Source organism: Balaenoptera ricei, chromosome 10 (assembly GCF_028023285.1).
Source record: "Balaenoptera ricei isolate mBalRic1 chromosome 10, mBalRic1.hap2, whole genome shotgun sequence".
In the NCBI taxonomy this organism is placed as follows: domain Eukaryota; kingdom Metazoa; phylum Chordata; class Mammalia; order Artiodactyla; family Balaenopteridae; genus Balaenoptera; species Balaenoptera ricei.
The window spans coordinates 81,316,405-81,343,562 of NC_082648.1; the positions used below are offsets into that span (position 1 = coordinate 81,316,405).

At 39.5% G+C, this 27,158-nt stretch overlaps 1 protein-coding gene across 2 annotated transcripts in view; it reads right to left on the bottom strand.

The window, feature by feature from the left end:
• Window positions 1-8,115, bottom strand: part of NTN4 (netrin 4) — a 110,768-nt gene extending 102,653 nt beyond the window's left edge. For both annotated transcript variants that reach the window (XM_059936701.1, XM_059936700.1), the window contains exons 1-2: window positions 7,511-8,115; window positions 4,146-4,675 (exon numbers count right to left, since the gene is read on the bottom strand). In XM_059936701.1, coding sequence (XP_059792684.1) covers window positions 4,146-4,675; window positions 7,511-7,565 — 585 coding nt within the window. In that variant the 5' untranslated portion in view covers window positions 7,566-8,115. The remainder of the gene's footprint in view (window positions 1-4,145; window positions 4,676-7,510) is intronic.
• Window positions 8,116-27,158: the final 19,043 nt, after the last annotated feature.

Sequence of the window (27,158 nt, forward strand, 5' to 3'; positions counted from 1 at the left end):
TTTTCTCCTTACTACTTATCACACTCTGGCATACTGTATATTTTACTTAGTTATTTGTTCTCTACCTCTCCCTTCCCCACCCCCATTCCCAGTACCATGCCAAGCACCACGTCTGCCTGTGCCTTTTTAAAAAAAAAATGGAGGTATATTTGAAAATTAAGAATTGTATATATTTAAGGTATACAATTTGATGATTTGATATACATAAATATTGTGAAATAATCACCACATTCAGGCTAACATTTCCATCACCTCAGATAGTCACCACTTTTCGGTATATGTGGTGAGAACACTCAAGATCCACCCTCCTAGCAAATTTCAAGTACACAATATTGTTAATTATAGTCATACTGTTGTACATTAGATCTCCAGAACTTGTTCATCTTGCATAACTGAAACTTCCCCTTGAACAACATCTCCCCCCATCTGTGCCTTTTACCAGGATTTTGGGAGCACTTAATACCTCCACCCCAGCATTTCCCAAGTTGTGCTCTGAGGATCTCTAGAGTTCTGAAAGATAGTAATCGGAGTTCTGCAAAAAGAGGGTTGCATGGGCAAATAAGTTTGGGAATGTCCCACCCTATTGGAGACAGAGGACACATAATGAGAATATTTATAAATGTCTTATAAATGTCTTATAAAATACTTATAAATGTCTAATTTTGTTAAACCCAGTCAGTGTTTCCCAATCTGGTTTGGCCATGGAAACTTTTATTCCCAGAACACCACTGACATCTCAGAGGACATTCCTGCTCAGGAGAAAGCCATCTGGCAAATTCTTTCTTACCTTCATGTCACATACAAATGAATAGCAAATGTGAGAGAGTGAGCGAGGAGAAAGGCAGATAGCTCTTTGCTAGCAATTCTTAGAGGGAATGGAGAGAGAACATGGTTTTATGAAACAAATACTATACTTAAAGTCAGAAGACTTTGATTTAGTCCTAGCGCTGTCACATAACTAACTAACTGTATGTCGTTGGGCAAATCGCCCTACCTCTGAGCCTCAATCTCCTCTCCTGTAAAGGAGACACATTTTAGGATAACCATATCCTATTCTTTGAAACTGCTGACCAGTTTAGAAAGTTTCTGTGTAGTAGATTTGACTTGGATTTAAAAAGTATTTAAATTTAAAAATTATTCTTGGATTTAAAAAGTATTCTTCTGGGTGGATTTTTCAGGCCTATATTTTTAAAGTCCTCTTTCAGATGACTGGTGCCTTCCACTCTGAAGATGGGCGTATCTGATTTCTTAGACATGAAACTACAGGACTCTCTAGGGCCCTAAAAGCCCAAAGAAATATTTTAGAATGAACAATGGAAACAAATTAAGTCTGGGATATATTTATATTAGTCTGAGTAGTAGGATAATACCTAGAGAAAGCCTGAGAAGTCTTATATAGAATGGAGGAAGGGCTTCCCTGGTGGCGCAGTGGTTAAGAATCCGCCTGCCAATGCAGGGGACATGGGTTCGAGCCCTGGCCCGGGCAGATTCCACATGCCGCGGAGCAACTAAGCCCGTGTGCCACAACTACTGAAGCCTGCGCGCCGTGCTCCGCAATAAGAGAAGCCACTGCAATGAGAAGCCCGCGCACCGCAACGAAGACCCAACGCGGCCAAAAATAAAAATAAATAAAATAAATTAAAAAAAAAAAGAATGGAGGAAGATACAGGTCTATAGTAGTATAAATAAGGAGTAAATGAGATTTGAGACTACTTATTTGATGCTAGATTAATTGGCTTATTTTTCTGATCACTCAATTTTCAAAGAGAGTGATTGAGGATACAGGGTTGTACTGAAAAATTAATTTGTAGCTCAGCACTAATTTATATTCCAAAGCAACATACAAGAGGTAGATAATAATCATTCCCTAGGGGGCTTCCTCTGGTCCTTACCTTTGAGGAAGACTCTCTTCTACTCTCTAACTCAGGAGGGAAAGATTCGTTCCCAAACCTGTCTCTGAAGGGAAGAAATTCTATGATGGTTTAATGTACACTTGCAAATAATGCTCTAGAGAGAACTAGGTGGCACTTGATGTTTTTCTTGCCATTGAAATATGTTTGCTGAAATAACAGCTACAGTAAACAAAAATTTTTTAACTGGATATAAAAGATGACTGCACATTGAAAGATCTATCTAATGTAAATTTTAGTCTCTGCTTGAAATTTGATGTAAGCATTGATGACAATAAGTAGTTTGGCTTTAAAGAAGACAAGATTTTGCTCTGCTATAGGTTAAATAAATGTTACTTTAGTCATCTCTAAGTAATTGCTGGGCCATTGTAATACATTCAATATGATATTTGCTAAGCAAGCATGCCTGCCATCTGGTTACTGAAACTCTATTTTTGCTACTTCATAGGTACACATGGCCCAGTAGCACTGAGATGTAGGGAACTGATAGGAGCCTGTGGATCAATTCCAAAGCAATCTGAGAGTTCAAGCCATTCATTTGTTTGCAACACAAAGTGTTCTCCACAGAAGAAAACAATGAGTCTAACTTATCTGTCTCTTTCCTGTCCTGGTATCTTTAAAAATGTCCATCATGACAGGGTGCATGCAGCTTTACAATATTAAGCCAACTTTAGAGAAGAATGGAAAGAAGACTAAGAATGGAAAATAGTCTGTGTGCTGCTTGTACCACATCCTGCTTGGCTCTGGTGCCAGCAGCTCTGTTCCTGGTCTGAGGAGTGTACACAGAAGAAGAAGTAGCTGGGTAACAACGGCAAAAGTCCATATGGGTCTATGGTAGGAGGGAGAAGAAGTTTCCACACCAGTCCTTCCATCAAGTCCCCGGCAAGCACCCCTGTCCCCCAAACCAAAGACAGAATTAGCAGCACTGAGTACAATGCCTGACACACATAGTAGGGGCTCAGTGAATGTTTACTAAATATAATCATCTGGGAAGTCTGTGAATAGTAATATAAATGACTGCTAGAAGAATGATTATCTTAGTCTCTGTAGCCATTGTAATACATGCATTGGATATATGCTTAACACCTGGTCCAGGCTTTCTCAACTTTGACACTATTGACATTTTGAGCTAATAATTCTTTGTTGGGAACAGTAGTGGGAGGGATGCTATCTTGCCCACTGTAGGAGGCTTAGTGGCATCTCTGGCCTCCATCCACTAGATGCCAACAGTGTCCCTCACCCCAGCAAAAATGTCCCCCTCGTGATGGGGGGGGTAACAAAATCACTCCTTGTTGAGGACCACTTATCTACTCTGTGTGTTTGTGTCATGTACTAGAATTAGAAATACTATACTCTCTCTTCTCTTTTTTTCTGCATTGATATTTCTTGACCTACACGTTGGAGGTATTTTATTCTTTTAATCTGCTTTCTCTCAATTGCCTCTAAATTCCATGTTTTCACATATCTCAGTGGGGGAGGGCTTTCTAGGTACATCTGTGCAAGTTAAAAAAGACATGTTTCCCCCTTAGGAGAGGGGAAATATGAAACAAAGAGTAAACATTCCATACAGAAATTGGACTGGTAGCTAAGGAGGCTGTTTTGCAGAATGATATTGAGATGGTCTTGCGCCCAGGATAGACCCAAGACCCTAAGCTGCAACTGATGTGTATGTGTGTCCAAAAAGAATTTCTGCATCTTAAAAGAAACTACCTTCATTTGTTTGCTATGCACTCTTGCAATCTTAACAGTAAAACTCCTCTGTTATATAAAAGTATCCTTCTGACAAACATATTTTTTTCTCCCTTGGCTTTGTTTTTATTTACTTCCTATTTACGGTAAAAGTTTCAAGAAGATACCAGCATGGGCTCCAGGAATAGGCTGTCTCAGTAACTCTTGCCTCTTCAGAAGCACAGTAAGCAGTCCTGCTAACTGAAGAAATCAGTAGCCTTTTAAACCTCTAAGGTAAAATGATAATGTTGCATATTTACTCTTTCTTAAAATGAAAAAAATTAAAATCTTAGAAATCTGACTTAAACCTAGCCAGTGGGCAACCTGCTTGAAAATGACTACACATCCATGTCTAAGGGTGAGAAATAATTTATGACAAATAAAGCTCATGAAAAATTCTAATTTCATTCATGTTGCTACAAGTATACCTTCATGCTTTAAAAAAAATGTGGGCTGGTAACATTTTTCTACCTTACTTACAGTGTAGAGTTAAACATGTGCCCTTACCTCTCCTCCAGTGCACGGGAAAGGATTGGAGTATCTAGAAGTGCAAATAGCTCCCTTCTTGACAATATCATCTTCCAGGCCAAATGTAGCCGAGCAGTTAGTTGCAAAGTACTTGTAAGGCTTCCATGTCTTCCCAAAGTCCTGGGACCGGTCCAGCACCATGGCTGCCGGCCTGGGGGACTTGAACACCATAATCAGATGAGTGAAGTAGAATTCAGCTTCCAGGTCTAACTGGATCTTTTCTCTGTGCACATCCTCAGCAGACTGCCACCACGTGCGAGGAAACCTGAAGGATGAGTCTGCCATGGCAGCTGGCAGGTGAGCCAGGTGAGGCTGGGCAGCATTGCATTTGTCACATTTGGGCTGCTGACAAGTCAGATCAGTGTTCTCGCTATAGAAGCAGTACAGTTCAGTGGTGTTCTGACCACATGTGGTGTCTGCCCAGAGTTTTCTTCCTAAAGCCAAATTTCCCATGCGAGGGTTACAGGCTTTTTCACAGCGGGAACTCACTCCAGCCACTCCACTCAGTCCTAGAGATGGGACAGCATATGTTATTCAAGACAAACCCATCTGGAAACCTCTTTTGGCCACCTAGTCATCTTCAACAGTCGAGTTATCCCCATATTGCCCCAAGGCTTTCAGTAAAGAGGAAATGCTACCAAACTTGAGCATGAATACTGTTCTGCATTTATACTATTTGCATATGCAAGTGTGTGAATGTGCATGTGTGTGTGTGAGTGTGTGCCTGCGTGCCCGTTTCATGTAAAATTCACATAGAAGAAAATAAAATCACTTTGGGTAAAGGGCGAGAGGAAGGAAAGTGGAAACATTGGGTAAAGATAATGGGCCTAAAGATAATGGGACTGCTTTCTAACAGTCTCTATTTTTGAAATACACTCATTTGCTTTTGAAGTCATGACATAAATAATACCAAAAACCAACAATGTTTTTAAGATCACTCAATTTAGTCTTTCAAATATAATTTGAGTCTTTAGCATTATCTAACATGTTTATGAGAATGCATTAAGGAGGAAATGTAGAATTCTACTATATTTTTAAGACGAAAACATGAAAGGACCAATTCCCTAAGAAAATCAATATGAGATATTGGTATACAATGGGATCTCATTTAGGGAGACAAAGCTAGAGACCATTGGAGCCAAGATGTGCAATATCTATTTTTAATATTAAGTAAATGTAACTAAGAAAAAACCCTCTAAACTGCCAAATGACAGAAAAGCTTATTTGACATGCTCTCTGCCTCTTGAGTGCTTCTACCTATGACAGGTTCTATAGTAGTTACCTGTTTGCTTAACAGGAGAATGTTTACAGTCTGGCAGCCACTAACAGGACCTTTAAACATAATCTGTGAACTAAAACACCCTCCTAAAGAAACATGCGCTTCCACCCAAACAAAGGTCCAACGGACTTTAATGTTTCAAAATTACTTAAAATGATAAACATTATACACCTACTAACATCCTGACTACATAATATAATCCTTAATTTGGGCTTGTCATTTTAATTATGAATACCTGAAGCAAAATTATCTATTTTAAAAGTTAAAACAGAGAGGGAAAAAAAGGAAAAAGAAGTCAAACCCCAAATTCCGGCTAATTGCACGTTTCTGCTTCTTAAGAGGGAGCATCTCTGAATTGTTATCACTATACTGTTGGAGAAGCCAAATGACAGCTTAGACTAAAAGAGAGACATTTCACACACTCACTGACTATCACGAGCCTCACGAGCCTTACGGTTCTTTGCAACCATAAGAAAGGGCTTCCTTAGGCATATTTTTTAAATGTCAAATTCAAGTGTGTGTTATGCCTGGACTCTGTTTGCCACTTTTCTGATTAGCTGGGGCAACAGTTGCTTGTGGCCAGGATCACCCAAACACACAGTGTGCTATGACTCACCTGTAAAGCATTTCAGGGAAAATCATATACTGCCCGTACAAGTATTTTTGACTTGAAACACTTGCCTTGTGATATTTATTTACAACCTCTTGATTGCTTGCATGTTTTTGCCATAACACGGTTTGAAAAGGGAAAGGTTTATTAAAGTTCACTTTGTGGTTGGGGGAGCATGCACAAGTGCATGCAGGGGTGCATAAGTAGCAAGAATTAAAGTAAAAGCTTAGACCTTTAACGGCTCCTCGGGAAAAGTACTGAATAATTTTAGATGCCCCTCCCCACAAACTAGGAAGAAATCCAGAAAAGACGAGCCAGATGAGTAATCGGTGGACACAATACTTAGAGATCCCTAAAGAAGTGACCATCCAAGTGTAGCAAGGATGCTCCTAGGAGTCCGACGCGTTCGGGATGCAGACTCTAAAGCCTGGCTTTTACTTCATGCTAGCGTCTCTGCGGGCTGAGTGGATGAAACCGAAGGGAAGGGAGAAGTGTGCCAATGCTCTCTCTCAACCAGTCCGTCCCTCCAGCCCACACTCCCCTTTCTGGAGCAAGCGAGATGCGTTTGAGAGACCAAGTGGCCAAAGAGTCCCTCACTTTCTTTCCCCCTTACACCCTGAACCGCACTTACGCCTAACTGGAAACCAGGTGACCTGCAAGAGGAGGGAGAGGAGCAAAAGGGGTTCCCGAATTTAGAAACGGCAAGCTAGGAACGGGTGGCCAAGGGCAGCCCAAGGCAGCCGGGATGGGAGTGGGAGGGAGAGCGCATCTGACGACGCCTCTACCGGTCGTCCAGTTACCGAGACAGGAAGCAGACCCGCCTCCGACCTCCCGCGGAGCCTCGGCCAGGGTACCAATTCCCCAAGGGCGGCAAGCCGGCTCCTTGCAACCCGGGGCGATCACTACCTATCGTCCCAGCCCGGGGTCTCACTGAGTTCTAGCCACTGCCCAGGGAGAGGCCACTCACCCCGCCCCAGGTGTCCCTACCTGGCTCCCTAGTACGCAGCATGAGGTCGGGGACGACGGCGATCGCTCTCAACAAGAGGGCGGCCCCGGCCCACGCGCGCCCAGGGTCGCTGGGCCACCCCTCCCCATCATTCCTCAGGCCATGAAGTGCCGGGGGATGGCGAGCTTGGTCCTTTGTTCCCTCACAAAATGGAAAGGCAGTTTTTTACAAGTCCAAACCGAGAAAAAAACCAAGGTCGCGCTATCTCCGGCAGGGCGCACCCAGGATATCGGGTTATCCAAAGGCATGTGTATCGCAGTTGCAAAAAAAACTCAGTATTTTAAACTGCTGAGACCCGGGGAAAGGAGGCGGAACATGGCCACTCATTTCATCCTTGGGAGCTGAGCTCGGCGCTCTCAGCCTGCACTCGCCTGCACCCCCGAGTCCCGAGGTGGGGAACACAAGGGGCGAAGGAAGGGGGTTGGGGGCCCGGCAGCGTCACCACCCACCTGCGGCCACCGCGGAGCAGCCCCAGAGCAGCAGCAGCCGCGCGCAGCTCCCCATGGCCGGGAGGAGCCGGGAGGACCCGGGCCGGGCGGGTGCGGGAGGGAGTCGAGCCCTCGCGGCTGCGGGATGAAGCGCCAGCAGTCCTCGGGAGGAACCGGGGCTCTTTATTTCTTCCTCCTCCTGGGGCGCCAGGCTCGGTCAGTGGGCGCCGGCGGCGGGGAGCTGCGGGCTGGGGCCGCGCCGGGTGGTGGCGTGACCCTCGCGCACCGGCCTGGAGGGGCGCGGGCACCTCGGGGGCGGCGGGAGCCCCGGCACCATAGCCCGCCTGGCCGCGCTGCCCCGCGGAGCGGTCCTGCGGGCTCCTCCGCCGCTAGCCCGGGGTTCAGCGCCCGCAGCAACCGCTGAACTTTGCGAGACCTTTCACTTCCCGGCCGCCTCCGCCGCCGCCGCCGCCACCGCCTCCTGGGCGTCCTCCTCCGCTTTTACCACGTCCTCTTGCTGCTGCGTCTCGGTCCCGTCCTTCTCCATGGGCAGTTCCATGGGATGCATTTTTATTGCACCGACACCGCGGCGCTCCGGTGCCAGCCCTCCTCCCCTCGCACCTCCACCCCTTCCTCCCGCCCGCCCCCCGCGCTCGCTTGACAGCCTGGGCGCAGTAGCCCGCGCGGTCGTGTCGCCGCCGCCGCCGCCCGGGGAGGGATCCTCTCGCCCAACCAGCCGCCCCCGCTGCCTCGCTGCCAGCTCCACCCGCCCGCCTCAGCCCCCGCGCGCGTCCGTCACCTCGCACCCCAGCTTCCCTCGTGCCCCTCCCGTCTCTTGCCCTGCATCTCCCTGGGTGACCCCCCCGGTGCCCTCCAGCACCCACAGGCCTCCTCTGGAAGCAGTCTCCCACCTTCTCCCGGAACATTCCAGAGAGCAGTTGACTCCCTCTTGATCAGGTCAGGGCATGCCAAGGGGCTTAAAAAACCGCGAAACAGGCTAGCTCTTACTTCCCACATCCCCCAACAAAAACAAGCCCTCCTCTTCTCCCGCCACCCCTTCTCCCAGAGTCTAACGACCCAGGGATGGAACCCCTCATCCAGTCCGGGGTCAAGGGCAAGGGAGGGCTCATTAAGTGCTAAGTGGCATTCGCCGCTTCTCTGCTGACTTTCCGGGGGTGGGGGAGGGCATCTTGGCTAAACAATCAATGCTTACTTTATCCGAGGTGTATCCGTTTTGATGTAAAACGTGTTCCCGAATTCAAACTCAAGGTGCTAAAAGAAAAGGGTCACAGGATTAGCTAGTGCCCAGTTTAAGAACATCCTTGTCTAGGGGCAGGGGCACGACAAAGACAACCTCTTTGGTCCTTCCAAGCACTCTCACTCCAGTTGTGCTGCGAAACAATAATGTTGTGTAATAATGTATGGGGAACAATTTAGTAGCGACGACAAGCAGCTAATTGTGGATAGGATTGCTCAGGGCTGCTGCTTATGGAAGACGATTACACAGCCCTTGAGTCTGGGACTTTTGCGAGTTCTATGAAGATATAATTCTACGTATACATCCAGGGAAATTGGTTGAAGTTAAGTAGAAAGCAGTTTTTTATTGCAGTGTTCATTTTGTGCCTTTAAATATTTTCCAGAAAATTATCTACTTTACAGATACCATTCAGTTGTGTGTATTACTGATGATGACAATTCAGGGCTTTGGGGCATATGTAGATATTATTTATGACTCAGCTGGGGACATGTAAGACGTTTATATCTCCCAGGAGGGACTGGGGCAAGGTCAGCGTCATCCACTGGGGAGACATTAAAATTATTCTGGCCAACACTGGGAAGTGGCAAAAGGTGTGGAACAGCCATTTATGTAACACTTTAGAAAATAAACCCTCTGAATTTTTCAAATATTGGCAATGTTAGGGCTTTCTTCATATCTTATAGACATGCTCCCAATGAAGTCAGTGAAACACGTCTCCAAATTATTCTTCTTACCAAATAAATGATAGGAAATTATAACAACCAAAGGCTCTTAGCACCAGTATTAACCTAATTAACAAAGCAAATCTTAAAAAAAAGAAAGAAAATGCACTTTTATTACTAACTTCTGATTCTACTATATTGAGGCAGAACTCCATTTCTCATTACAAGTGTTAGGGGCATAATATCTGCACCAATCCTGCCTGATAATATACTTCCTTGATTGCTCTGTAACTGGTTCCTGTTTCCTTTAACAAGAGAGTAAGTGCCTTAATGGTCAAGCAGTCTTTATACTTAGTCTATATAAAACATTATTATTTTTTTCTTTTATTCTTAACTGAGAACACCTGCTAGATATATAATAAATTTTCATTAAATGTTTTTGACTGAGTAATGTTAAAACTATTACTATATACTAAGAGCAGGGATTAAGAAGAAAACCAGTGAAATCAGAATGATTCTCCATATTCTAAAGAAATCTGTACGTTTATACCAAGATGAAGCAGCTCAGGAGAGAAAAGTAATTAGCATTCTAATAAATTTCATTTGGTTGTATAGTCTAATTTAGTTATAAATTCTACTTTCATTAAAAAAATTTTTTTTTCTTTTTTCTTTTTTTCTATTTTCATTTTGAAGAAACTATACAGGAAAAGTTTACCTACCTAAGGAAAATCTTGCTCAGTGATAAGCATATATTGCCTATGATTAAGTGTTTTTGAAAATTTTAGTAATGAGTTTAGAATTTTTTAAAAAAATTATGAATTAGTAGGAAGCTTAGCATGGAATTTGATAACCAGTTTTCAGAAGCCACATAATTGACAAATCTAGACTACTCCTGAGAACTTGAAAGAAAGATAAAAGGGCCTTTAAGAACTAAAATAGGTGGCAAAAAGTCCATGCACCAAATACATTATCCACAGGAGAGCTCTTTAGGTCTTCACTTAAATTATTCATGCAATGTTAATAAGTTTGGTTATGCTGTTATCCTAGACCATAGCATATTAGAAGTAACAAAGTAGAATGAAGCAGAATCCTGTTAAAACAAGGAATGAGTTGCAAAGTGGTAAGAAAAAAGTAGCCATAAGGACCAAAAACCCCACAGCCATCTGAAGAATTTTAGTTTAGAGGCAAAGCACCAAAAGGCTGCAAAGGTATCACTCTAGTATAACTTAGTACAGTAAATGAGGTTTCTAATGGATCATGGGATTATTTAGCATCAAAAGGAACCTTAGGGGTCTTTGAGGCCAACTTCTTACCCCATCATGAATCCTCTCCACAAAATCTCTGTCCAATGGTCATCCAGTTTCTGTTCTAGAAACCTCAGTAAACAAAAGCCTCAGAAGCAGCCCTTTTCATTTTTGGTACTATTTTGTTTAACTGTGACATCTTTCTTCTTAAAATTCTACCTATGTTTACAGTTTAGTTGTCTGCAACAATACAGAATAGGTCCAATCTCTTTTCTAATAGGTATTTGAAGATTTGAAGTCAAGTTTTATTGCTCCTCCTAACTATTCTCTTCTTCAAGTGTTTAATTGCCCATGTAGCATGATTTCCAAACCTTTAACCATCTTATTCACCCCTTTTCAGATATACTACAGTTTGTCAATGTTGCTTTTATACTGTGCACCTAGAACTCAACTCCAGGTTTGTCTGAATCAGTGTAGAATAAAACTGAACTAGTAGTTCCTTTAACTTAGGTCTAGGGCTTATATTTCATTAGCCTAAAAATGTATTAGAAGCTTTATGATGTCAGCTGATATTATGCTTGAAGCAAACTAAAATCCCCTTTTTATATATTGATGTCTTAAAGAGTCATTAATAAAACATAAAACATGTTTTGTTTAACAGAAGGAAAGAGTTCCACTAAAATACATTGCAGATAGCAAGCATTCAATTAATATTAAGGAAAAAAAGCAACAAATTCAAAATGCTGAATTTGAAAAATGGTTAAATTTTTAAAAGGAAACTGTTACTCCTGAATGGGATAAGTATCTATTTTCTGAAAAAATCATCACTTCTATGGAAAATTTGATTCAATAACACAGTATACATTGGTATTACTATACATTTCCAAGGAAAGGAGGGACTTTGAAATAGTGATATTTTTAGTATACTTATTATCTTTCCTCCATGGAACTATAAACATTATCTCATTTATCCTGGAAGCATCAATGTGTGGGAAGGAACAGGTATAATTTTGCACATTTTCAGAGAGAGAAAATGATGTGAAAGATATAAATGCCAAATTAAGATCATCCAATAAATATACACCAGAGATAGGACATGGGTTTCCAGATTTGTCTGTTTGTTTGTTTGTTTTAATCATTGCTTATCCATCAGTTTTCCATGAGTACAATCTTCTCTTTTTGAACTAGAAGACTTTTAGGAGAAAATGAAATGGAGAATTGTTTCCATCGAAATAATCCTATATTTTGTTTTCTACCTGGTCTATGCCCTTCAAATGCCCTTTAAAAACACCGTCCTGGGAATTTCCTTAAGCTTTAATCTAAGCCTCCTGCCACTGGCACTGTGTTTCTTATTTCATCTGCTTCCTGGCTACAGCTGCTCATTCCTAGGAAGGGAGTAAGAGCCTTTGAAAATACATGTGCTCTTCCAGGAAGGTAAGCAGTACTTTCCTTAAAAAAAAAAAAAAAATGCACACATGCTCTCTCATGTTCAAATTAATTATATGGAGTCTAGAAAGCTCAAACAAACAAGAACAGTTCTGTTGTTGTTACAGAGATAACTACTCTGGACAACATTGTATTGACACAAATTTTAAACATTTTCTCTTCAAAATAGCTCTTAGCTAAAACTTTCTATACATATTGCTATTTCTGACATTAATGAAAAGATGCTCAGAGACAAATAACTACTTTTTTAAACGTAGGGAAATAGATAAAGAAACAGTCTACCAAAGGCCTCATGAGGATGAAAGAACAGTAAGCAATATGGGTAATTTCTCTTATTTATATCTTTTATATAGCAATATAGTAATTAGGAGCATGGACTATGGGGTCTGACTCCCCATATTTTAAGCCTGGCTCTGCCACCTGCTAGCTGTGTGAGTGTGGGCAAGTTATTTAACCTCTTGGTGCAACCATTTCCTTATTTGCTGTATGGAAATAATAACAGAATCTAATTAATTATGAATATTAAATGAGTTTATATTTATGAAATGGTAGAAAAGAGCAAGACACATTGGAAGCACTTCAAGTTTTGTTAAATACATAATACAGTAAAGTACACATCCATCAAGTACATACAATCTCTTTTGACCTGCCCTAGAATTCCATCTTCAAGTTATATATGGATATTTAATAGGCAGAAATGAAATCGTTGCCCTGGCTTAATTTTAAATGCTGTTTTAGCTGTATAAAAGGCACTGCACAGGAGATGAAAGTATGAAGCAACAAATCTTTTTTAACTAGAGGGAAAGAGGGATTGGCACTGATGGAGCAGCTGCAATTTACCAGGCACAATGTTGAATACTTCATAATTCTCACAGCAACTTTATATGGTTAGGCTGTCAACCACTTGATGAGAAAACTGAAGCTCATAGAAGTTAAATATCTGAGCCAAGGTCAAACAGCTAAGTAAACCGACAATGCAGGATTTGAACCCCCAGTGTGTCTGACTTTAAGCACAGTATTCTTTCCGTTTCCTCTTTCAAGAGAGGTGGCATAGCAAGGCAGTTAAAGAAAGGGTGTGAAACTAGATTGCCAATTTCCTCATTGGTAAAAACACTCATAGAATATTTTCTACCTTAACAATTACAGTTGAACCCATTGAGCCATGGATTTAACTACCACCTACCTTGTTTACTCTCTAACGTCACTCGTGGGCCTCAGGGCTGTCAATGGACAGCTCCACTTAGACATCTCAAATTCAAACTCACTATCTTTCTCCCCTAGCAGGTTACTCCTCCTGTGTTTCCTATCTTAGTAGAAGGTCACAACTATCCATCTACTGGATCAACACAAATGAGTAGTATTTTCCAAGCTTCTGCAGAATACTCATGCTCGGTGAGATATACTAAGTGTTCTGAGGAAAAACAGTTCTATTGTCAAATGATATCAATATTAGGTTAAACAAAATTAAATAGGACTTCTCAGCATCTTTCATATGCTAAGTTCATTGCAAATCTTTAAGAAATGGACATAACATTATATTACATAGGATTGCATTCAGTTGCGTGGACTCAACTCACTAGCTTAACCAAATTGAGATTGATTTTCTTCCCATGACAGGAAGTCAGGAGGTAGACAGTCCAGAACAAGTGCAGCTGCTCAAGGAAGTCATCAGGACTTGCGTGGTTTTCTTCCTCATGGTCGCAAGATGGCTATTCCACCTCCAGGACTTGTATCCCCCTTCTAGGCAAGAGAAATGGAAAAGAGAAAAGGAAAAAAGATGTATGCCATCTGAGTCTTAAAAAGCTTCCCCAGCAGCCCCACCCACCTGCTTATATCTAATTTCCTGAACTGGGTTATGTGGCCTTTCCAGACCCTGAGGAAGTCTGAAGAGGTGAATATTTTAACTGGGCACATTGCCACCCTTAAAAAATCAGACTTCTTCTATTCAAAGGAAGAGGAGAGGAGATTGAATGTCAAGTAGACATATTGTGTATGTCATCAAATGTTAGTAATTTCACTAGTGTATCTGGCCCAAGCACCTATTCACATATTTCATGGCTCCACATCGTTGACAGATGGAATTCATGCTGCTTGGCACCCAAACCTGCTATGATGTACCAGTTCCTGCCACAGGGTCTCTGGCTCCACCCAGAGTGAACTTCCTGCAGTCTCTGAGTGGGTAACGGGCTTCATGCCTCTTGTTTCTGCATACTCTCTCCCTTCCTTTGCCTCCTCTTCTCTTCTCCTTCTGGCTAATTCTGGCAGGTCCTCGGAAATTCAGTTCAGACAATAACTACCATGACACATTTCTCTCTTGCTCTCTCCTCTTCCAACAGGGTTAGTTGCCCCCTCTATCATCCCATGGATCACTTCATTATCCTCAATTATAGTTTTTTTCTTATATATTAAGTGGGGGAAAACAGGAAGCAAAATTATATTTATGCTTTAGTTAGAACTATGGGAAACATCCATATGAAAAAGGCACGGAATGTATCAAAAATACTAGAGATGAATGTTTCTCTAGCTTCGAAACGTTCAGCAATACCATATAATTGTTATGATCACATTTTTATTTTAAAATTACAACAAATTTTTTTAAAAGATTTTTTTTGATGTGGACCATTTTTAAAGTCTTTATTGAATTTGTTACAATCTGTTTTATGTTTTTGGTTTTTTGGCTGCCAGGCATGTGAGATCTTAGCTTCCTGACCAGGGATCGAACCCGCACCCCTGCATTGGATGGCGAAGTCTTAACTATTGGACTGCCAGGGAAGTCCCTAAAGTTGTAACAACTTAAGGCAGAATATGATAAAGTGATACCTGATTAGTGACATATAAATAGGTGATTAGCAGCAGGTGGAATGCTGTGGGCCCAGGAGGTTAGAAATGCTACATGGAGGATATGGACATAGTTGAACTCTTAACAATTGGACTGGTTTGGACGGATGTGGTGGCCAGTGTGGGTGAGCCTTGCTTGTAATGGTCAGGTGTAAATACACAAAGTGCCTTCTGGGAGAGTGGGTGGAGTCTAATAGGGGAGGGGATTTATAGGGTCAGTAGGAGATGAGGAGAAAAAATAGACTAGGGCCAAACAGTAAATGCTTTGGTGAGTCCAGCTGATCTGTGTTGGAAAGTTTCATGATTACAGCTGTTATTATCTAGATGTGGCATATAATATAATAGATTAGAAAAAGGAAGACCTAGAAGGAGTGTTGAGAGCTACTTTATGAGGAGGCTTGGATATAAACCAAGATGATGATAGGGAAAATGGAAAGAGAGAGAGGGGTTGAAGAAAAAACAAAAAAACTAAGGAATTGACAGGATTTTGTAATTGATCATGGGATTGATGGAAGAAGAAGTTAAAATGACTTGGTGACTCTGAATCTGGTTAGTTGAAAAAAATAATAGTTTATTTAGCAAGAATAGGAGAATCAGGAAATTTAGTTGGTTTAGGAAGTGGGGCAATAGAAGATGGCCTTGAACAGGTTGAACTAGAGAGAATGGCAGAGCAGTCAAGTGTCCAGATACAGGTTTAGGAATGATTTACATAAAGATACAGTTGAGGGACTTCCCTGGCGGTCCAGTGGTTAGGACTTGCTGCTTTCACTGCCAAGGCCCTGGGTTCAACCCCTGGTCGGGGAACTAAGATTCCCCAAGCCACACCACGTGGCCAGAAAAATAAGATACAGATGAAACAATAAGCAATAAACCATAAATTGAAATCCCCAAGAAAAGTGGATAATTTAAGAACATTTTCCATCAGTATTGTAACTACCTAATTCATAATTATCATGATAAAACATTGGCATAGGAAAAGACTTTGGATGTTATTAGGCCAACCTCCTTTTTTTGACATGAGAAAGCTGAGGTCTGCTGAAATTATACATTTAAAATCTATTATTCCATGGGCCCCAGTCCACTCAAGGTTACACAGCTAGTTAGGACCAGTGACTAAGCTGGGCTTGAGCCTTCTCTGTGCCTAGTACTCCTAAATCAGCAATCTAGAGCACAAAGTTCCTACTCAATTTTTCTAGCTATTTAGCTTAAAATCAAATAAACTAGTGTCCAAAAATTAGAAAGTTGATTTTAAAGAGCCCATAGTCTCCTAAAGCAGCAATTTTTAAAAAATTTATTTTATTCAAGTATAGCTGATTTACAATGTTGTGTTAATTTCTGCTGTACAGCAAAGTGATTGAGTTATACATATATATATACATTCTTTTTCATATTCCTTTCCATTATGATTTATCACAGGATATTGAATAGAGTTCCCTGTGCTATACAGTAGGACCTTGTTATTTATATATACCTCCATTGTATATATAATAGTTTGCATCCTGAAGCAGCAATTAAAAAAAAAACAACTTTGTCTGCAAGTGTGATTCAAGATAAATAATATAGGACAATGTATTCAAGCTGCTAATTAAGCTAGGTATGCTTCTAATTAAGTTTTACCTATAGATCTTAATTTCACCGGATATTTTTTAATACTAAACTTGGGCTGCGATTTCAAACACGAGCACTTTTCTGTATGTTTTTATTTCAAATCTCACAAGATTACAATGCAATTTACAGGGCAAAATGGTGACATAATTTGCTTTAACCCTAAATTCAGTATAATGGACCTCATTGTAGAAGAGAGATTCAGTTACCAGGAACATCAGAGAACCTCATTAAATAATGTCGAACCATAACACCATCCTCAGAGCTCAAGGTAACAGCTTCAGGGTATTAATACATTTCGAAAGGCTATAAACTGAGCAGTAAAAGAAATTGGAAGGCCATAGCCACTCAAGGTTACAGTAAAAATAATTTCATTTATGTTCCTGCAAAATTCAAAATAGCACCTCCAATGTTCTACTTTAAACCTTCTCTACTTATAAATGCTATTTACTCACAGAAATAGTGCCTATTAAACTTGAGGAATAAAGGCCTTAAAGCCAAAGTTAATACAAAATTAATATGAAAATAGTCATTGCTCTGGTGAAGTCTAAGCACTTTTTCATGTATGCAGTTAGTCTCTCTAACATAACTGTAGAAGATTCCTTCATCATAAAGGAATAGTACATCATTTTCCCACCTTCTTCCTTCCTTCAAGAATGTTTGAATGGAGTTCCCTGGTGGCGCAGTGGTTAAGAATCTGCCTGCCAATGCAGGGGACACGGGTTTGAGCCCTGGTCCGGGAAGATCCACATGCCGCAGAACAACTAAGCCCGTGCGCCACAACTACTGAGGCCGTGCTCTAGAGCCCATAAGCCACAACTACTGAGCCCGCGTGCCTCAACTACTGAAGCCCGTGCACCTACAGCCTGTGCTCCGCAACAACAGAAGCCACTGCAAGGAGAAACCTGCACACTGCAACAAAGAGTAGCCCCTGATTGCCACATGAAAAAAAAGCTTGTGCCAGCAATGAAGACCCAACGCAGCCAAAAATAAATAAATTAAACAAATTATAAAAAAAAAAGAAGAATGTTTGAATGAAGGCAGGTTTTATTACAAACAGAAAAGAAGGAATCCTCTTTTAAAATGATTGATTATTATTAGAATACATGATATCCCTATTACGGGCAGAACTCTGCTTTTGGTAATGAAAGCATATAGAATTATATTAACACTTTTCAAGCAGTATTAGAAATTATATTAAAAACAATCCTGAAGCAGTAGGAGATTTCTCAGTCTACTAATGACCCTATAGGAAGTTTGCTCTGTTAAATTATCATATTCTCTGGCTTCCTACCGACCCAACAGGGGAAAAGAAAGAGGTACAGATTACTATCTCTTACTCTGGAAAAAAAGAAAAATCAAAACCTGCAGACTTGAAGTAATACGTAGCTAAACAGTAGCTTTGAATTCTTTTCTCAGTCTCACTGGTGTGGTCCTGGGTATAGTACTTTATTTTTTCCCATGATGCTTTGATGCTTCTTTTGTTTATTTATTTATTTTTAATTTATTTTTTTAAGATCTTTATTGGAGAACAATTGCTTTACAATGTAGTGGTAGTTTCTGCTATATAACAAAGTGAATCAGCTATATGCATACTTTTAAATACACGAAGAGAGTCAAATACATTTGTGGTTTTCTAGTATGTACTTCTTTTTTGTATACAAAAGGATATTTAATTGCCCCTCTATGGACTCAAAATATCCTGCAATCAGTAAACAAATATCTTGAATATGCATGTAATCCAAAGGGATCAGTAAATAGAAAGAAAAATTCCTATGCAAATTTGGATGAACCTGTCCTAATGTGCTTACTCTGGATGGGACATTGTTTTTTAAACTATTATAACCAGTAACAATAGCTAGTGTTTACTGGGGACTTAAAGCATGGCAGGCCCTGTGCTAAACACGTGACACACATTATCACCTTCAGTCCTCACAGTCACACTAGGGAGAGACCTTCAATCATCATCCTCACTTTACAAATGAGAACTGAGACTCGCACAGCAGAGCTGAGACCGTAATCCAAACCACTGTTCTCCAAAGCCACTGTGTCCATCATGGGTCTTTGGAAAATATGGAAGAGCGGCAAAAAGAGCAAACCCATCATACCAAGAAACCAGTTTTCATTTTGGTATATTTCTTTCTGATTGTATTTCTAGCCATACAATTTTTGTTCCATACTTTCACTTATTATTATTAACTTATTAGAAATTATTTCAAATTATCAATTTTCATGGCCATTAACTATTCCAGTGATTGGATATTCCTTGTTCAACTTAATGCCACACTTATTTGGACACTTGGGCTATTTTCAGATTTTTGCTATAAATAATACTTTTATAGCTATTTATGTGAATTAAATATTTTCTTAATCTGGGATTATTTGTTTATAATCATTAAAATGGAAACACCAGGTCAAATACATACATTTAAAGGCCACGTTAAATACATTTAAGGTCACGTTGCCAAATTTGTTTTCCAAAAAGGTTACATCAATCTGTACAACTACCACTAATATGGTGCCTATTTCACCCCACCCATACCAGCATTGGGTATTATACTTTAGAAGTATAAATTTCCTAGTTCAGTATGTGAAAAGTGATTTTATTTTTTAAACATCTTATTGGAGTATAATTGCTTTACAATGGTGTGTTAGTTTCTGCTGTACAACAAAGTGAATCAGTTATACATATGCATATGTTCCCATATCTCTTCCCTCTTGCATCTCCCTCCCTCCCACCTGAAAAGTGATTTTTTATTTGCTTTTCTTTTACTGGATTATATGCAAAATTGAACATTTGTTTCTATGCTTGCTATTCAGTTTTATTTTACCCTTTTCACTGGATTCCTAGGGTGGAAGCTTAGATTATTGTTTTTAGTTCTTTTTTTCTGACATATGCATTTAATGCTATAAATTTTCCTCTAAGCAAGTTGATTTTGCTGTGTCCCACAAATTTTGATAAGTTGTACTTTTATTTTTCTTTAATTCAAAATATTTTAAAATTTCTCTTGAGATTTCTTCTTTGGCTCATGAGTTACTTAGAGATACGTTGTTTAATTTCCAGATATTTGGGGATTTTCCAGTTATCTTTCTGTTATTTGTTTCTACTTTAATTCATTGTGGTCTGAGAACATACCATGTTTGATTTCTATTCTTTCAAGTTTCTTAACGTGTGTCTTACGACCCAGAATATGGTCTATCTTGGTGTATACTTCTTGTGAGTCTGCTGTTGTTGGATGGAGTATTCTGTAAATGTCAACTCGATCAAATTGACTGATCTGTTCAGGTCATCTATACCCTTACTGTTTTCACCTTTTAAAAATTATACTCACTTTAAAAAAAAAAATACATTTATTTATTTATTTATTTATTTATTTATTTATTTATTTATTATTTTTGGCTGCGTTGGGTCTTCATTGCTGTGTACGGGCTTTCTCTAATTGCGGTGAGTGGGGGCTACTCTTCGTTGCGGTGCGCGGGCTTCTCATTGCTGTGGCTTCTCTTGTTTCGGAGCACGGGCTCTAGGCACACGGGCTTCAGTAGTTGTGGCATGCGGGTTCTAGAGCGCAGTCTCAGTAGTTGTGGCACACGGGCTTAGTTGCCCCGCAGCATCTGGGATCCTCGCGGACCAGGGCTCAAATCCATGTCCCCTGCATTGGCAGGCGGATTCTTAACCACTGCGCCACCAGGGAAGTCCTATACTCACTTTTTTTTTTTTTAATTTATTTATTTTTTAAAATTTATTTATTTTTGGCTGCGTTGGGTCTTTGTTGCCGTGCGCGGGCTTTCTCTAGTTGCAGCGAGCAGGGACTACTCTTCATTGCGGTGCGTGGGCTTCTCACTACGGTGGCTTCTCTTGTTGCAGAGCACAGACTCTAGGTGCGTGGGCTTCAGTAGTTGTGGCACGTGGGCTCTAGAGCGCAGGCTCAGTAGTTGTGGCGCACGGGCTGAGTTGCTCCACGGCATGTGGGATCTTCCCGGACCAGGGCTCGAACCCGCGTCCCCTGCACTGGCAGGCGGATTCTTAACCACTGCGCCACCAGGGAAGCCCCTATACTCACTTTTTACAACTAGTGAACAAAACAACAGAAGAGAAAAGTAAATTAAAAAACTTAATTACACTTAAAGTTTATAATGGAGGAAACAGATTTCCATGCATGCTTTTCATGAAGTATTTCATTTTTGCCTATTACCTCTTTCTAACAATGAAGAGGATGTATGAGAGGAAAAGCTGGGTGAGAGGGTAAGCCAGAAACACAGAAGAAAATGTTGAAAGGAAACACCAATCACGTCACTAGTCTGAGATTTCTCCATATTCTAAATGATGGTTTCACGCCTATTGAAAAAAGCTTATTTTATCTTTGTCTTCTTGAGAATTCATAATTTTTAATTAAAAAGTAATAACTCTTAAAAACATCTATAATCTCATATTTTGAACTGACCCTGTTTTCACTGTAAAATACCAGAAAATCACAGTTATAGAGTTGTAAAGGTAACTAGTACAGAAGGTTTGACTGATTACATAGTATTATAGTTTTAAGAGCTCCTTCAGAAGCAATCAGACTATTTGGAAAACCTCTTTCAAAATATATGTGTTCTTCCTTTAAAATGTAAACACTGAGCCAATCTTAGAAGCAAACACTGACTGCATACTTATATCAAGTCAGTTGTTGCATTTTAGTTATAGCAATCCAAAAACGTGAACCATAGGTTTACTTTTTAACTCCAACCCTGTTCAAAGATCACTTATTGGCCTCTGAAGGAACAGGTGGCATGTCTGTTATAGTTTAACAAGTGGCCTTTGGGTGAGGTATAGTCATTCAGATACCTCTGGATGCTTTGGATGCTCTCATGTGTGGCAGGGTACACTTGCTAAAACATTCTCCTCTCTAGATCTGGAAACCTAGAGTCTGTATCTTAGGCACTGGGCTGGTATTCCAGACTTCCCTTCTGAGTCATAGATGAAAAATGCCATCTTGCAATTGAGATAGCAATTCCTTTGCCAAGAAATCACATTCCTAACTTCCTAATGTTGACATTACGATCCAGTTCTTGATATATAAGACAGCTTTTCTCTTTGCAGTATACATATATCTGAGCATTCATCTTTCTGATAACAAACTTTACAGGGATTTTTTTTTTCTATCAGAGGTACCGTTAATTATATTAGGCTCCCCAGAGAATTCCAGATTCACTTCAAATACCAGAAGCTCAATTCTATTCCACTACTCACATCTGTTGAGTTGGGTTGAATTGGAATTGTATTACATTAAAAGTTAATTTTAGGAGTATTTACTTTTTTAGGAAATTGAATTTACATTTTTATGGGTATGGTATAACTCTCCATGTATTTAAGTCTTCTTTAAGACATTTCAATAGTTTTATACTTTTCTTCATAAAAATCTTGTCAATCTTTAATCAGACATTCCTAGACACTATTTTTGGTTATTTTTATACATATCTTTTTAAAAATAATATTTTAAAAATCGTTGTTGTTGGTATATTGGTACATAACTGATTTTTTGTGTATTGATCTTATATCTAGCAACCTTACTAAATTCATAATTCTGATATTTTTACTTTTTGGATTTTTCTGTATAAACAATCATATCATATGTGTATACACATGGTTTACTTCCAAACCTTAAAACTTTTGTTTTTCTTTGCTAATTATGCTGGCTAGAACACTTAGTACATTTTGAATAGTCACAATACTGGAAGACCGGTGATTTCCCTTATTATTTTGTGAGGTAAGCAATGTGTTTAAAAGATTTTTTTTAACCCAGCACTAGGTGTTTTGTACTGAGAGAAATCAAGTTGTCTAATCTGCCCTATTGTTAGAGTCATATCCTACCTTAATCATTTCCCATACCCTTACCTTCCTTTTCTACTAGGTGAATTGCTCTTTATACACTTTCTAAGTCCTTGTTTTAAAATCATTTTTCTCATTTCCAATGGTGTATTTTTTTTTGAAATTGAATATTGATTGTGAAATCAATAACCTATTGAGAAATTATCTTTCTCTTTACATTCAAATTACTTCTTAATATTCATGGCTTCCAGGAAAAACTTAATTAAAAAATGAAAGTACTTTCAAAGACAATGAGATGACCATGGGTCTACCTAGCACATTAATGAAGCGTTCTTTATATCTTCCTACAATATTTCCAGTACTTCCAAATGTGCAGCTTGCTTTGTTGCACAACATCAGAGGCACCATTCACATCACTGTCTCTGTGAATGGCATTTCCTGAAATTTGCAGTGCACAACCTGCAAGGCTGTTGTAGTGGCCTTGCCTGTGTGTTTCACTTTTCTGTAATTAGGACTGTGGGTTCTCTCTCAAGCAAGTAGTGATAATCTGCAAATGTCTGGCTCCAAAAATAACCATAAATGTGTTTCAAAAAGATTCTTTGGCTGCAAGCAGAAAAATACTATGTCTAGGAGATAGGTTACTATAATACAGCTTTAGTTAGGTAGCCTCTTCTTCCACCCCAAATCAGTATTGATTCAGTGTTCTTTAACTTTAGTATTATGTAATTAAGTAAATTGCCACTTCCGTTTATATAAACACACAATTCGGATGAGGTAAAAAAATGGAAAGTTGGGTGAATTGCTTGGGGGAAGAGTCAACATAAAACTAATAAATTACAAATCTCACTAGTAGTAATAATAATATTTGTGATTAGATAATGGTAAGGTGGTAATGATAATAATGAATCATAGTTGTTTGGTTTAGTTCCCTTTTTTTTATTGAAGTTATAGTTGATTTACAATGCTGTGCCAATCTCTGCTGTATAGCAAAGTGACTCAGTCATACGCATATAGATACTTTTTTTCATATTCTTATCCATTATGGTTGATCGCAGGATATTGAATATAGTTCCCTCTGCTATACAGTAGGACCTTGTTGTTTATCCATCCTATATATAATAGTTTACATCTGCTAATCCCAAACTCCCAGTCTTTCCCTCCCCCCACCCCCCAGCCCCCTTGCAACCAAACGTCTGTTCTCTATGTCTGTGGGTCTGTTCCTGTTTTGTAGATAGGTTCATTTGTGCCATATTTTAGGTTCCACATATAAGTGATATCATATGGTATTTGTCTTTCTCTTTCTGACTTACTTCACTTAGTATGATAATCTCTAGTTGCATCCATGTTGCTGCAAATGGCATTATTTTGTTCTTTTTCATGACTGAGTAGTATTCCACTGTATATATATATGTACCACATCTTCTTTATCCATTTATCTGTCAATGGACATTTAGGTTGTTTCCATGTTGTGGCTATTGTGAATAGTGCTACTATGAACATAGGGATGCATGTATCTTTTTGAATTATAGTTTTTTCCGGTCTATGCCCAGGAGTGGGATTGCTAGATCATATGGTAATTCTATTTTTAGTTTTCTGAGGAACATCCACACTGTTTTCCATAGTGGCTGCACTGACTTACATTCCCACCAAAAGTGTAGGAGGGTTCCCTTTTCTCCACACCCTCTCCAGCATTTGTTATTTGTAGACTTTGGCTTAGTTCCAAATTTAAACTGCATTGTGGCTTAGTTTCTGCCATAAAAAGTTCTTGAGAGAGAGAGAAAGAGAGAGGATTATATAGCATAGCTGCTACTTTCTCACTAAGAAATGTCAGTGTTAACGATGTATGCCAAACATACAATGACACCAGATTCTCAACTTTTTGAACTCTCATCTCGTGCCCAAGCAATGTCAAAGTTAATTTTATCTGACTGAACCCATAAAGTTCTCTTTAGAAAGGCAGGTCTTTAGTTATAGACTAAAAAGGGCAAAGATTGTAGCCAATTCATCTTTATAGCTGTACATATGCAGTTTGAAGTTATATATATATTTTACTCACTCATTCATTCAGTATTGGATAGCACAGTTTTAGACCTCACAGGGGGTAATACCACAAAGGGAATAATATGTGCTGGGTGCAAAGTAAGCGCATGCAACCAGCTTGCGCTATCAGAAAAAAAGCACTGGATGGAGCCAAAAGAGGAGTGTAGATCAGTCATGACCTTGATAGAAAAGGATAAAGTTTGGATGCTTGGACACATTTGCAAATAATGATGCTAGCATAGAAGCTAAGCAGAGGGCTAAAATAGAGACCACAGGTTATATGAAAAAGTTATGAATAGTCAAAAGTTGGAAAGCAACTTAAATGAAAAAAATAAGAATAGTCTGCCCTGGCAATGTATAAAGTATATTAGGCTCGTCACTAATATGAGGTGGCCAGGGACATCAACTGTATTACTTCATCCTTATATCACCAGTGCCAGGCACAGAATAAGTTCTCAATAAATACTTGTTGAAAACAGAAAAAGGATGATCAATTAGATACCTATGTGACCTAATTTAAAATATTCTGGGACTTCCCTGGTGGTGCAGTGGTTAAGAATCTGCCTGCCAATGCAGGGGACACAGGTTCAAGCCCTAGTCCGGGAAGATCCCACATGCCGCGGAGCATGTGCCACAACTACTGAGACTGTGCTCTAGAGCCTGCGAGCCGCAACTACTGAGCCTGCATGCCACAACTACTAAAGCCTGCACGCCTAGAGCCCGTGCTCCACAACAAGAGAAGCTACCGTAATGAGAAGCTGGGGCACCACAACGAAGAGTAGCCCCTGCTCGCCGCAACTAGAGAAAGCCCATGCCCAGCAACAAAGACCAATGCAGCCAAAAATAAATAAATTAATAAATTAATAAAACAAAATAAAATATCCCAACTCACAAATGTCACATGCGGCTAAAGAAAATCTGTTTCTGAGTTGTTTTTGTGGGTGTGGTTCAGCCAGCATTGGTGACACATCAGGAAAGATGGCAAACAGACTGAGAACAAGCTGCAAAAAAGTGATCTCACTGTAAGCAGCATGGGTGGGCCTGGTAGGTCAGTTCTCATACAAGCACATTCATTCTAGAAAGTTCTCATATGACTAAGAGGACGCTAACAGAAATTGAACAGATTTCATCATTAAATAAATAGGAAACATCAAATAGGTAATGGAAAATGTTGAATGATGATAGGAGGAGACATTTCTAGATAATTTATAACCTCCTTCCTTTCATTCCTTTTCACATGTTGACTTCTGCTATTCCCCTTGCCCTCTTCCATCCCTACCCTACGAGGCAGGGATGTTTCCCTGTAATCCACTCAGGAGCACTATCTTTGGAAGTGAAGTAACTTGCCCAAGATCACCTAAGAAGAGACAGAGCCAGGATTTGAAAAATTGGACTCCAGAGCCTGTGGCTATTACCATTCTGCTAAACTAGATTATGCAGTAGTTACATGGCAGGTAGAAAGCAAAATGCCTTAAAGTTGTCATGGGTGTTTTCCCTATTCTGTCATTAAGCAGCATTATCCTTCAACTCAATCAATGATTCCAACCTTCCTCACCAGAAAAAGCCACCTAAACATTTCTAATTACCTAACAATATAAAACAAGAAAACACCAAAGATCCAGGAATCTCCAGGAGTAAAGAATAGAGGTGGGAGGGGACAGTGAGCATTTTACTGCCCGCTTAACCTCATTCATAAAATGGGACTAATAATAACATGTATTTTGTAGGTTTCCATAGGATTGAATAAGTTAATTAAAGCACTGAGAATAATGCTTGGCACATAGAAAGCATTTAATAAGAGTTAACTATTATTTATTTTCTTCCTATCGGGGCAGTGGATTGTTTTTTCTAATTTTTTTTCTACAAAAAAATTACAATATCACTACATGTTTTCAGTTCCTGTAGCCCAAGAATGTGATTTCTAGCATGTACTCATATTTTTTAAAATTCTATAGAACTTATGTGGATATTCCATGTTGTAATACAACATACCTTAACTTACGATTTTAACCATGAATTCATATTGCTTTAACAAAAATGAATTAAAAGATTATTGATCATGTTGCAAAGGCAGAATAGTGAGATGCTTAGAGACCAGACTCTGGCATTCTAACTCTAGAAGAATCCCAGATCTTCCACTCACTAGCAGAGTGACTTTGGGCAAATTATCTACCCTCTGTTTACCTCAGTTTCCTCATCTGTAAATTAGGATAGTAATAGTATCTACGTCATAAACTTGTTATGAGGATTAAATGAGTCATTACAAGTAAAGTTCTAGGAATATGCCTTGCACATAGTCTGCACTTACGTGAGTTATTATTTCTTTTATACTTTTTCCATATAGTTGAAAAATGTATTTTGTAAATGGATTTTTAAAAATGTATCAGCAAAGTGTCCATAGGAAAACATTCAAATTCCCCTACTCTAAATGCCTAAAATATATTTAATATGTGGTTGAAATTCAAGCCTTTCTATCTGTCTAATTTTAGTATATTGTAATTATTGCTTTAATTCTATTTTAATCCTTAGATACTTAGTTCAGAGTAGTTGCCTTTTACTGTCTTAGCCTGTTACTTTTCCTAAAACCCATGCTTAGGTTTAAACTTGTTTATGTAATTTTTTTTAAACATCTTTATTGGAGTATAATTGCTTTACAATGGTGTGTTAGTTTCTGCTTTATAACATAGTGAATCAGCTATACATATACATATATCCCCATATCTCCTCCTCTTGCGTCTCCCTCCCACCCTCCATATCCCACCCC